Below are 13,613 nucleotides of genomic sequence, written 5' to 3'. Positions count from 1 at the left end.
ATATATATGACTTTTTAAAAATTGCATTACTGAAAATAAATAACTTCATCACAGTAGGCCTTCTCATTTTCTGTGACAGTAATGTACATTACATTAATATGATTAATGTAATGTCCAGTAGTGTCACAGTGCTGTAACTGAAGACTTAAAACATACAAATACAAAACAAAGAAATTTAAGAAATGGTAAATGGACTTCATTTACATAGCGCTTTACCAATCACCGAGGACCTCTAAAGCACTTGACAATACACTTACCCATTCACATAGGTAATATAGTCTAGTTAGTAGTTGTAGATTGGCCTAAATCATATGTATTGTACATCAGAAAAAAGTGTAATGACGCAAATTTTCTGTTTTGTTTTTTTATGGTCTTCTGCGCTTGTTTAGTGCTGCAAGGCTTCTGGGGAAGAAACTGTGTTTGAACGTTTTAGTCTTTGCTTTAAAAGAACCTGTTGCATCTTTTAGCTAGCTAATTTCTAAAGATTTGTGTACATTGACAATTACTATCGCTCGTGAGTGTGCCTCATTTAAACATTTTGTGTTTTTTTTTATGTTAATTGAGGAACATTGCATCTTATCTGCTATATATTATGTCCACGGTTACAATTGTGAGGTAACCTGGGTACTGCTACTGTTGTATTCATTTATTTTGATTGAGCAACTAATAGTTTACTTTTATCACTATTTTCAGATATTCTATTTTTATTTATTAAGACACTAAGTTGTTATTCAACAGCATATTCAGTATTACGACGTTGACTCCTCAACAGTCTCTTGGGAAAAACTGGAATTCTTCGAACTGATCATGTAGCATTCATGATGGCCTTTCTATTCCTGACCTGCCTCCGCTTCTGCATATGGAACGCCAATGAAAGCTCTGGAGAACCACCTAGTGCTCATAAACAGTAAACGCATGCATTATTCCTCTGGTAACTCCCGTTTCTCAACCCCAAATCCTGCAATGTTGCGCTCACATTGATCCACATACTGGCCTCCACCACCACGTGGAGTGTTTTTTTTAAAGAGGAAAGGAAATCAATAGCAGTAGCCTGGTTAGAAACCTCAGTATTGACTAAAGGAGTCCAAGAGCAGAGCGGTTTACAATAAAATGGAATAATGAGACACTTGACCTGACCCATCGTGCATGAATTCTTTTCAGGAGATTCCCAGGTGGGGATCACCACAGACTTCAGGCCAGACCTGACACTTTATTTATAACAAATGCGATCTTTGTGGAAGGTTTTAGTTGGAAAGGGGGCAGTGCAGCCTTAATGATCCCCTGTCATCAATATTTGAATGTCAGTTCTTATTAACCCCCATCAGGCTTCTGATCAATAACTACTCAGGTAGTGGTTTCAAAAGGAGACATCCCTTAGCAACAGAAAGTCAGTCCGAAATACTCCCCTTGCAGTGTAAATAATCTATCGGACCACAGTGTCCATTAATGCAATTATCACATCCCAACATGCGAAAGTTTTTCTAGTTCCCATGTCAAAATCAAGCCACGCGGGCCACATCCGGCCCTCAACAAGGTTTTCTACGGTCCCAGAGGTGATCCTGATTCATCATTGTGTCAAACACCAGGAATCTTTTACTTCTCCTTGAAAAAGTGTTGATTCAGATTAATAGATGTTTGCAGTAATAGGTAATTAAAAAAAATCAGTTGAGTAAACAATAAAAACGTTTTTCTTTAAAGCAAATTCAACCAACGTTTTGTTTAAAAAAAAATCTAATGGTACTTGAATAATACTGGCTTCTTTCATTCAATCTACACGTCATGTGGATTCTCATAAAATAAAAATTTGTCATTTGTGTCTGTTAGATTTTAAATAGTACTGACAGAGCCATAAGAACATATTTCCTTATTTCTCTGATATTATTGAAATATATTGTTTGACTAGGATCAAAAGACCAACTGCGTCATGTTAAAAATTTGTATATAAAATCATTCTGGCCCTAGGCTTGTAGACAGATTTTATACCTTGCTTGACCTCAAATTGATTTTAAATCCCATGATGTAAATGGACATGAAAAAAGTAAAGACTTTCTTTAAAAAAATCTGGAAACAAATCAGAACAATTTTTTAAAAACATTTTACCGGCAAAGAATCTCGTTCGTCTTGTTGGATTTCACCTTTATACTCAAAGTGAATTTGGTGCTGATGACTGTCGTGACATTCTTGTAGCTGGATTTCACATGGACCAAATTCTGGTACAAACACTGGGGAAACAATGGAAATAAACATGAAAATCACACAGGATATAGAAACATCATGTTGAGTTTGCTAAATAAGTTTCTGAGAACCGGTTTTGGTGTTTTTTCACATCCACTGCAGTAGTAACAGCGATACTTTTATTGTCAGGTTCGGTTGGTTGGTTAGTTGGATCTCTCAACCACTCGGGTCATAGGGGCACCATTTCCGGTGGTATGTCTTGGGCAAATACAGCCTGGTGGGGCCCATCCCTCTCAAGGCCAACATATGTGTCCGCCCAGTCTCAAACCGGGGACTGTTCACATGTTAAGTCAATGTGTTAACCACTGCACTATTGTCAGGACAAGTACTTATTGAAATTGATGCAATTTGTAAGTATGGTAGTGACATTGTTCAAACTATGTCTGTTAAAATCACAGAATGGGTTCGCCAGCATATTATCTGTGAAAAAAATGAAATAAATAAACAAATTAAATAAAACCCAACTAATACATTTTTGCTAGTATTAGCAAGGTGAACAGCACCCGTCGAGATCATGCTTGTTGTCTGACATGCCAAGGCATGCAGGGATGCTAACTCCATTGAGTTTGATCCTCATAGCCACTGCATTTTGCTGTCAGAGAAACAGAAACCTACCTTAAAGAGCTTATTGTTATGGCTTTAATAATAATAATAATAATAATAATTTCCTTTGTATTGTCATTCTTTGTAACAATGTACACAGAACGAAATGTCGATACACCTGACCCGTTGTAGCGAGCCGATGCAGCCGCAGCCAACAGAGGGCGCCGCCATTTTTACCAATGTTATAAGTCTTAGGTAAGACTCGGCCGAGGCGCGAACCAGCGACCTCCCAATAATCGTTGAAAAAAGAACTGTACATAAACGTGGTTAAAGGGACATTATGTATTATTTAGTGCCTCCCAGTGGTAAAAACAAACATATTTCATTATTTTCACCTTGAATATCCGTAGTTTGTATTCTACCTTGTGCTTTTCAGCACTCGTTTTTGGTTGCACTACACAGTACAGCGACATTTAGAGGTCAAATATTACACTGTGTCCCTTTGAGGATAACTAACGACGCTCATCTCTTTGCAAACCAGAGGAGATTTGTGACATCCATAGATCAACCTTAAACCTTCCTAGCCTAATGAGTTACAAATAACTTCATTTAGCAGGGGTGTCATTTACCTTATAGCAATAATCAGAAGTGTAGAAAATGTCCACTTCATGTTGCAGCTGGTTACGAAATATTAGCAAAGCCTGGTCCATTTTCAGAGTGGGCACTATATGGAGACAAGAACAAGTACAACCGATTTACAACTTCCCCGTGACAGTTTATGTTCATCATAAATATATTCTGTCCCATCTTCTTTAACATCACCATTATCCTCAACAAAGATGGAGGACTGACTACACATGTTCCGTTTTTGTTCGAAAAGTGACCATTTTAGAGTAGGTCGTAAAGGAAAAAAATTGAAAAAGCTAACGTTTTTTTAAAGAGTTCGCGACACACAAAACAATATGGTTTAACAGTTGAATATAAGCCCTTCTGTGCTGTATTTTAAAACTACTAAAAAACAGTAAGTATCTCAAGAGTGCGGCATAAGAAGCTGAATTGTGGAGCACTTGACTCACCTGGTGCATGGCGAGCGCTACAGCGGCTGCCGAAGAAAAGAGACAAAGTCAGACAAGCTTTCACAAGGGTGAGCTGATCCATGTTGACACTCAAAAACACTTCCCCTGCTCATCTTTATAACTCGGATCTCAAACTAATAAAGAATGGTCAAAGGGCAGCTTGTCTGTGGGTTTCGGAGTTGCTGTTGAATGGTTGGCGATGTTGGGATTTCATTTTCAATGGAAAAAAAGACAAAAGAGTAAAACTGCCCTGTTTTTGTTGAAAACGGTCAACAATTCTTTAAAGATAGCACAATTTCTGGACTCTAAGCCGCATCTGACTATAAGCCGCACCCAATACATTTTCAAGAAAAACCTTTAGTACATACATAAACCGCACTTGACTGTAAGCGCATGTGCCCACGTTGAAACATGAAATAGTGATTAAGAGGTACGGTACACAAAAAGGTTTTCAAAGTTTTAATAACAAACACAGGTGGGAAAAAGGCCCCACGACACAGCAACATAAGTAACACAGCGCTAACAAGGTTGGTTAAAAAAAACACACGCTGGTGGAATGTCACTGAAACACAGCAACACAAGTACACCCAAAAACAGGAGCACCACAAGTTATAATGCCAAAAAAGAATAAAGGAAAAAATTGCCGCATTAGCCGCACCTCTACATAAGCTGCAGAATTGAAATAATATGACAAAAGTTGCGGTTCCAGAAATTATGGTACTTTTTGTGTAATATTTGGTGCCTTCCTGTGGTACAAAAACATCATTATTTAAAAGACGATATTGATTTGAATAATAAGCAAAAAAGCATCAACTATTGAATAAACATGCTTTAAAATACAACTTGTAGGTCAGGAAATGTGTTTATTTTACACAACACGAGGCTCAATTAGAGGGAGCTGTTTTGAACCTCCGCCATCTTGTTGGTATGGGTACCCCAAATAACAAAAAAACTCTGTTAAAGGCTTGGATAAAAACGAGAAGAAAATTGTGCCGTTTGCTCACTTTGAATCTCCATGGTTTGAATTCTTCCTTGCGCTTTGTAGCATTTGTTTTCCGTTGCACAATATTATACAGTGTCACTTTAAGTCAATTTTTGATATTAGGGTGTCATTTCAAACGCATAGTGATGCAAATCTAGAAAAGCAAAACTTTAAAAAGAATCTAGTTTCTCTTTTACAAACACTCAAGCACATGTATACACAAACCATTCGTCTTTTTTTCAAATAAAATTCATGTATTTTGTCATAGTTAGTCCCAGAAGGGGAGCAGGAAAAAGACATCATTCTGTCGTTTTTTTTAAAGAAACTGGCGCTAATTTATTTAACGAAATCAGAACAGTCTTGTGAGGGGTGTAAACATTACATAATTGTGCACTGTTAGTAGTGTTTTATTAAGGATGGATCCATTGATTCAGGTAATTACATCTCAGCTCTCCCTCCATTGCCTCAATCTTGGACCACGAGAGGCGAAAGCACTGTGGCATTAGTTTTCTTCTAGAAGAGGGGTGTCAAACTCGCAGCCCTGGGGCTCCCAGTATGGTAAGGAAATCAGCACAGGAAAAGCAAAATGAATGATCAATAACCCACAAAGTATCACCACAAACATTACCATCAACCACCAAGATCTTAAACCCCTTACTAAGTTTAAATATCTTGGAATTGTCATATCAGAAGAGGGGTCAGCCAAAAAAATCATGGCCAGGATAGGTCAAACCACAGCCGCACTTGACAGACTTAAACCCCTTTGGAGGGACAAGAACATAGCAGTTAAATCAAAGATTGGAGTCATGCAAGAGCTGGTTACTTTCATCTTCCTCCACGCTTGCAAGACATTGACTCTTACGGCAAAACTGCAAAAGAGAGTCCAGGCCATGGAGATGCGATGCTATAGGAAACTTGAAAGCATCAGCTACGTAGCCCATATGAAAAACGAAATGGTGCACAACACCATCCAAGGGCACTTTGGACCCTACGAAGGACTGTTGTCATCTGTGCGCGGACAGAAACTTCAGTGGAATAGTTAAAGTGTATAGTCACAAGATCCTCAGGACTGGCCAAGATAATTCTCCAGGGCACAGTCCAAAGGGGCAAGAGGAGAGGAAGACCGAAAAAGAACATTAAGAAATCGACTGGTGCCAACTTTGTCACGACCCAAGAACAGGCTGTCATTAGTGGAGAAGGCTGTCCAGAGTTGCTTATTTCAGTGGTCCCACGAAGACCCATGCGTTTAAGGGATCTGTGAACGTGAATCAGAGGCCTAACTGAATCACTTTTCCAATAAAGTAATTCTAACTTATTACTGTTTTCAGCACAACACTGTTCCTTGGTGGCAAAATAAACTGAAGCGCAGTTCTCGTTTCCAGCTCAAGTCTAGTATTAAAAGCCGGCCATTTGTCACATCCTGTCCCTCGTAAAATTTCATTAATCGCTTCATTTCCCCGGGCGCTCGCTGAGTTCATGAGAGAGTCCTCAAAGGAGAAGCTCATGGACCTTTGACATGACCTCCTATCGGTCAGGAATTTGCAGGGCGCATTTTACTACAGAGTGACCTATCGCAATAGACTGTCATTAAGAATGCTTAGGTCCTTGAGACTTGTTTTTACGCTACAATGGCCTGAAGCGAAGCACGAGTTCAGCTTCAAATGTTAATCATTGAACCGATGTTGACAGTTGCATTTCTGATCAGGCTTCAACCAGGACAGCTAAAGGGACCTTTAGTGTAGCTCATCTGTTGATTCAGTCCAGTTGTTGGAACACATAAAGAAGCTGTAGCCTTTCTGTGCATGAGGCTGCTCTGCAAACATGGTGAGTAAACAACCTCCGACACTCACATGTTGTAACTGTTACCTCTAACTAGATTTACTAAATTCACATGCAAAATGGAAATAACACTTTTAGCATTGATCTGTTTCAGCTCTTTAAGACATTTTCACTGCATGTTTTGTGCTTATGCAAGTTTCATGCATGACAATAGTGCTAGAGTAGGCGAGGCTTAATTGTGGGTATTGTTTGCTGCTGTCACTGATCAGCAGATAACAGCGTCGGTTGCTATGATACCTGTTGATGTCATTGCCCTGCTTAGGGACAGGACATATTGAATCTTTTCCTTCTCCGGCAATTAAAATGTACTCCAGCATGGAGAAATCGGGAGTGCTTTGTTGCATATCACGATGTACTAACAGAAAATGAGCATGTGACTTTACCCAACCATAAAATGTACTACAGTAGAGGACACCAGCGTTCAGGAGCCTGAGAGCTACTTTTTCTGTTACTGATTAGCACAAAGGGCTACTAGTTTGATATGCATTACAGGGTTGTAATTATGAGGGTCAAAATAAGCTTAGTAGATTACTGGTCTGACTTGTACAAGGTACTGAGTCACTGACTTACATATATAAAATACAGGCCAATTAAATAAAAAATAACACAGAAAGAAATTCAGAGACAGTAATCCTGTCAATGGTTGCTCATGCTTGTTAGAATTCAAATGTACTTGAAAATCACAATGATCCATCACAGGTCACCCAATCTCTCTGAAGCCAAAGGCTACATTTTTATCACCAAGTAGCACAAAGGGCCACCGGTTTAATATGCATGTCTAAAATAGCAATTTACCTCGTTTTTACTATGTTGTTATTATCAGTTTGTAATGATTAGAATAGAGTAAAAATGACTCTTCAAACTACTCTAAAACATCTGCCTTATATAAGGGCACAGTCTGATTTACATATATAAATTACAGGCTAATTTTAAAAGGGACATTGCATATTATTTGGCCTTAAGATGTCCCTTTTTTGTTTAGTGCAAAAAATTAGGCAGGGTAAAAACACATGAGTTCTTTAGGATTATATTACATCCAGGTTGGATGAACCCCATTTTGGTCTTTTATTTTAGGACTAAATCTTGTTTGAAATAGACCAGAAATGATTTTGCCCAAAAGCTAACGTCCAAAAGGTGCCCGGTGCTTATTGCATGTCATTCCATGTCATGTGCCAAACGGGTAAAGGGAAAAAATCCCCTCTGCTTTAAAACAGACTGTTAAAAAGGCAAGTCATTGAAAAGCAAAGAATGTAGCTTCTCATTGTTTACAGATGGGATTTTCTCCCCAGCCAATCACAGATTGTGTTGCTGTAACTGCCCCCCTCTCTCATTTGTGTCATCTCAGGCTGCTAAAATCCAGTGTTTGACTGAAGAGGAGAGAGCTCACCTTCTACCACTGTTGCAAGGCGCCCAATGGGTGGAGGTGGTGGGACGCGACGCCATCTACAAAGAGTTTCTCTTTAAAGATTTTAACCAGGTTCATATCTATCAAAATCAATAAGAACATTACACAGTGAAATTACAAATGAAATCAATATTTTCCCTCTTAGGCCTTTGGTTTCATGTCCAGAGTAGCACTACAAGCAGAGAAGATGGATCATCATCCTGAATGGTTTAATGTTTACAATAAGGTATCATGAACTCCTATGTATAAAGTGTACACAATCATTTAAAAAATATGGAACTTTTGATGACAATCTTAACCACCCTAGGTGCAGATCACACTAAGCACGCACGATTGTGGGGGGCTCTCGCAGCGAGACATCACCTTGGCCACCTTTATTGACCAAGCCTCCTTAATGTGACGCCAACCAGATGCAGCTCTACTTACATTTATTGTACTGTGTGCCTATGATAGCCAAAAGATATGTTTTTATGTTATGCTCAAACATGTTCAATATCATTGTATCTTGTAAAGTGTAAAACATGTTTTTGCAAAGATGTATTGGATGTTTCATCATTGCGCAATGTGCAGGTTTTCAGTCAAGTCACATTTGTTTGTATAGGCCTTCATCACAAGATGTCTCAAAGGACTGCACGGAACCACAATTCCAAGTCAAGTCAAGTCATTTTTATTTGTATAGCCCTAAATCACAAAGAGTCTCAAAGGGCTTCACACTATATTACACAGACTATTTTTCAGAATATTATTATACATTCCCCTGCTCTGGAGCCGACGAGAAGATCCCCTGATCTTAAACCAACATGCGGAGAAGGCAAAATTCAAAACCTCAGCACGAGGAAAAACAAACAGTGAGAAGGGGTCTCACATGTGGTAATCCCCCTTCCAGGAGGACCAGTGTGCAAGGATTTAGCATTGGGTAACAGTACACAAAACATAGTAAACATCAATAAAAGAAAAAAGTAGGAAACATGTTGAAATTTGTCCAGAAAGTGAATGACAGCAACGACACATCAAGCCTGTAAAATAGTCCAAAAAGTCCATAACAGCAGCAGGAAGAATAAGAAGAATATTAAGTTTTAAAAGAAATTCAAAATAAAGAGAGAAGACATCAATTGATTTTGATTTTTGGTTTGAACAATTTTATTGACACTTTTAACAGAAATTAAACACATTTACAATTTCATTATATCATATTCTAACAATGAGTTTTGAACAATTTTTATCAACACTTTTAACAGCAATCAAACACATTCACAATTTCACCATATCATATTCTAACAAGGTTTCTGGAGGTAAAGTGAAAGTGTGACATTCTGCCTTTGAACTTGCAAAGAGTACGCATATAGAAGCTTTCAGATAAGAAAGCCCAACCTGTTCTAAAGGCCCTACTCTGAGCCTTTTCTTATGACATCACCTCGATGAAATCAGATCTACCCTAAATAGTGTGGTACAGCAACATGATTCGTCGATAGTGATAATGATGTAATAGTCAAAATGATGACCTGGCGTTCTATAAAATCGCATTTACAGGTGTCCAATATAATAACAGAATAAACTGATCAAATGTATACCTGTAATTAAAACTGGAATTGTGTCCATTACATTTTGCTCCAGTTTGTTAAATGTGTATGAGTGGAGCAGTTATCTTTGGTTGCAAATGATTGCCCCTTTAAACCAAAAGTGTTCTACAGACTGTATTTCATTCTTTCTTAACTTTATTTTCCCGACTATAAGGCACACCTGATTATAAAATTGCACGGGACAAAAGATTTATTTGGGTTTTAGATGCACTTTATAGATAGATGGATGGATACTTTATTCATCCCCGTGAGGAAATTCACACTTCCAGCAGTATCCTTTGGTTGTTTATTAACAGATTATCAGGATGGCCTCGGGGTGCTGTGCTGTAGTTTAGCAACAGCGGAGTGGATGACGTCTTTATAGTCCGGAATATACGGTATATACCAGTGGTGAGCAAACTACAGCCGTCAGGGTTATTTATCAGGCCCGCCAAACAAAAATGGTAAAAATAATGACTACATATTGACCCGTGTTGTCACGTTGCCATCGCTGGGAGAATGGGAGCCATAGCGGATGGCAGTTGAGTTGAAACAAATACCAAAAACCACGACAGAAGAATATATCCCCCATTTTTATTATGGTGATAAAATCCAGAGCGACTTCTAAGCTGAATTTAGAATTATAGCCCTTTTGATGAAGACAGAAGACTGCAATGTTTATCTGCAGTCAAATAGAAGGAGGCACAACACCGGCAGGCTAGCAGCCCTCAATTCTTGTATTTGCAGCGAATATTTTTTACAAAGTACTTTTATATCCATTTCCAAGCAATTTTATGTTAAAGTAGGCACGAGCCACGTCAAAGACACTCAATAGAATAGGTCAGCTGGTGCCAACTAGCTACGTTAGTGTCTTACCATTGTCATTTCTTATTCCATGAGCTGATTTTTTTTTTTGATTACCCAGGGATTCAGAACTGTAATTTTCTGAATATCTCATGTCCTGAAAACTGTTATGCGCTCTACCATAACGCTTATCACACCGAAATGAACTGCCAAATTATTAACTGAAGAGAAAACGTCATTTTAACAAAGTAAATATTTTTAGCATTCTCAAAAGGGATTAATTCCAATACAAGGTGAAAATACACCGTGCTTCACTGTTCTATTACATTCCCCCCAAATTTTGTAATTTTAGTAACATTTGCACGAGGGGGTAATTTTACCCTGGAGGTGAAGTTTTTGCAAAACTAAGCACAGTAACGCGTACAAGCGATGACGAACTAATAAGGATCCAGACTTTTATAAGCTTAGTTCCGCACCGTTGTATGGAGATACTCTATGATATAGAGCAGGGGTCAGCAACATTTTTGGTGCGGAGTGCCACTTTCAAATTTCCTAGTAAATCAGTGTGCCACACCAAGATTAATGACTTGCACAATATTTATTTTATATCAAACAGAGCTCTTATTTTACACCAGTCCAAATATACAAGATAGACATTTTAATCGTATAACTCCATGTTTTTCAACCCTTTTTGAACCAAGGTACACTTTTATTTATAAAAAAAGTTCCGTGGCACACAGTCTGTCGAAAATATTTGAAAATGAAGTTATGTCAAATATTTCACTGTACTACCTCATAAGCAGATAATTAGTATATTAAAAGAAGAAAATAATACTTAATGTAAAAAAGAATGATGTGCTTTGTTTTTATTTTTTTACAGTACAATCTTAAACGGCTTTGTTAAACAAATTAAGTTAAAGCAGATAATTAGTATATAAAAATCTACTGCCACCTACTGATATGGATGACTATTACAGTTCCTCATCTAAAGAGTGCAAAAATACTGAATACATTTTTGGAAAGATAAAATTCCAGCAGCACACTGGCATAACTGACCTATTTATCTTCCACTATTCTTGTTCATCAATAAACTAAAAAAATGGATGTGAGCAACATGTGGAAAGGCCTGTAGCTATTCTGACTTCAACTTTTTACCACAAGAATTAACCAGAATCAACCATTCTTCATCAACTATAAACTACAATCAAAAAACAAGTAATATGGTCAGCTACTATACCATTCTTCAATGATATCTTGTTACAGAAAATATCAAAACTTGAAATAACAGCAGCATTGCAGAGGGCACGCGGGCGCACACACGCACGTTTCTTTAAAATATTCACCATCGGTAAATGGTTTTCCGTCCTTTTCTATTCAGTGAGCAATTTGTTAGATAGCTTCAGTGGTGGTGTTTTTAGCAGCAACAAAGGTTTTTAGAGTTTGTGTTTGTTTGCCGTATCTGGACACAGCACGTTTTAATGTCTCCGCCTTGAATTCATGTTAATGTTTCGTCTCGTAATGACGTTTAACACTTGATGCGCATGGTACAACGCTCTCGGGGCATAATGCACAAAACAGCACAGTCATTTTTTGCAAAACGCCCCAGTCATCTGTCCACGCTGGCTGGAGAGAGCTCAATCTTTTCGCTCGAGGAGCCACTGCACGCGTGCCATAGGTTGCCGACCCCCGATATAGTGATACAGATTGTGTGGACTGAAGTCAGGCAGACTGGACGGTTTAGATGTGTACTATTTGCGCTACTGTAAAATACTATACATAGCCATAATTATTTAGTATATTATCAGCACTCAATACTACAACTCAATACAACATTTTATTTATATCTGTACATTCAAGGAAACTGTGCGGGTCAGATGTATCGACATTTCGTTCTGTATACACGTGTATTAGAATGACAATAAAGTAGATCTGAATCTGAATATGTCAAGAGGAAGACTGTATGGCTTGGTAGCTAGCATGGCTAATGCTATCCTCGCTTTCTTGTAATAGCGCCCTTTGTGCTTTCCGACAAGGTGAGGTACCTCATCTGACAGCTGCATGATATTTGTTTGACCAGTCATTGTCAATAGTGAAGAATGGTACAGCTGTTTTTTTGTTGTCCGTTTACTGGCCTCGTCCACTGTTTACTACGGGCTACTACCATCCGTCATGGTGTCGTCACGTGTATGCAAAGGGTCTACAATGGTAGATAAAGAAGAACTATTAAAAATCCGTTTTGTGCCGATCCCATGTCCCATTGCTTTTCTATGTGTAATGCTGAGGTATAGGATTCAAGACTGTACTGACAGATGCAAAGAATCAACATTATACTTTTTTCCTCCTCTTCGCCCGGTCCATCTCCAAATTTTTTTTTTTAACCCATTGCCGTCCGCACTATATACGGACGGTATGTAATAATAAAGTTTCTCCTTTTTCCCAACACACACAAACAAAAAAGGCAAAATCAAATCACAGTTGATGTGCTTTATTGAAAACGGCACACTTAAGATTCCATCTGAATATATCTAAACATTACACTGCTCATCATTCCTGTTGCTTAAATCTATAATTGTAGAAACCACGAGAGTTAATGAATGTGACTTGGATGAATATCACAAGCACATAAACAACAGGGCTTAAATTTCGTCTGGCCTTCTCACTGAAGAGAAAGTTGTGAAACCAATGTATTTACTCCATGCAATGGACCTTGCTGAGATCTAAAACATCGAGTTCCTGAGGGTGAAGCTATAAAAGTGGTACGACCAGAAACCTCTTTAGGCACAGAGGTGAACAAGTGTTATTGCTACATGATTACAAAACATCAATTTAAACTACAACATTTACAGTAAGTCACCTATAAAGCGCTTTTTTTTTTTAAACTTGTGCAACTTTTTTATCCATGAAACTAGGCGTTATCAGTTTGGGGATATTGTTGCCCTTTTGTAAGCAGGCACTATCTGAATTAACCCTGATAGGGAACATCTCAGGCACGTAAAGATAATCTATTCAACATTTGGAATAACAACAGACACTGGCCTGATAAACTATCGATCAACATCACTACAATTGTATCAATTCATAAAATACCAAGTTATTGCACAAAAAGAAATAATTATAAAACATGGTCCTTTGAGTGCAGGGGTTGTCTTAGCAATAGACTCAAATTTTTT

The 13,613-nt window shown here is 38.1% G+C and overlaps 2 protein-coding genes across 2 annotated transcripts in view; one reads left to right on the top strand and one right to left on the bottom strand.

The window, feature by feature from the left end:
• The window catches only part of LOC148354047 (heparan-alpha-glucosaminide N-acetyltransferase), a 55,743-nt gene extending 51,807 nt beyond the window's left edge, over positions 1-3,936 (bottom strand). Inside the window, exons 1-3 of the mRNA XM_088351427.1 lie at positions 3,855-3,936; positions 3,408-3,502; positions 2,101-2,222 (exon numbers count right to left, since the gene is read on the bottom strand). Coding sequence (XP_088207553.1) covers positions 2,101-2,222; positions 3,408-3,502; positions 3,855-3,936 — 299 coding nt within the window. The remainder of the gene's footprint in view (positions 1-2,100; positions 2,223-3,407; positions 3,503-3,854) is intronic.
• A 2,606-nt stretch (positions 3,937-6,542) lies between these two features.
• Positions 6,543-8,620, top strand: pcbd1 (pterin-4 alpha-carbinolamine dehydratase/dimerization cofactor of hepatocyte nuclear factor 1 alpha). The gene is made up of 4 exons (XM_088351416.1): positions 6,543-6,660; positions 8,021-8,152; positions 8,226-8,306; positions 8,388-8,620. Exons 1-4 carry the CDS (start codon positions 6,658-6,660, stop codon positions 8,478-8,480), a joined length of 309 nt encoding a protein of 102 aa, XP_088207542.1. The 5' UTR covers positions 6,543-6,657; the 3' UTR covers positions 8,481-8,620.
• The last annotated feature ends 4,993 nt before the right edge of the window (positions 8,621-13,613 follow it).

Source organism: Urocampus carinirostris, chromosome 13 (genome assembly GCF_059441175.1).
Source record: "Urocampus carinirostris isolate Australia breed hairy pipefish chromosome 13, RoL_Ucar_1.0, whole genome shotgun sequence".
NCBI classification, from domain to species: Eukaryota; Metazoa; Chordata; class Actinopteri; order Syngnathiformes; family Syngnathidae; genus Urocampus; species Urocampus carinirostris.
This window is presented reverse-complemented; position numbering and strand designations above follow the sequence as displayed.

Coding starts and splice junctions, on each gene's coding strand:
- pcbd1 (XM_088351416.1), top strand. Junction 8,153..8,225: donor TCTTTAAAGATTTTAACCAG/GTTCATATCTAT, acceptor TTTCCCTCTTAG/GCCTTTGGTTTCATGTCCAG. Junction 8,307..8,387: donor GGTTTAATGTTTACAATAAG/GTATCATGAACT, acceptor TAACCACCCTAG/GTGCAGATCACACTAAGCAC.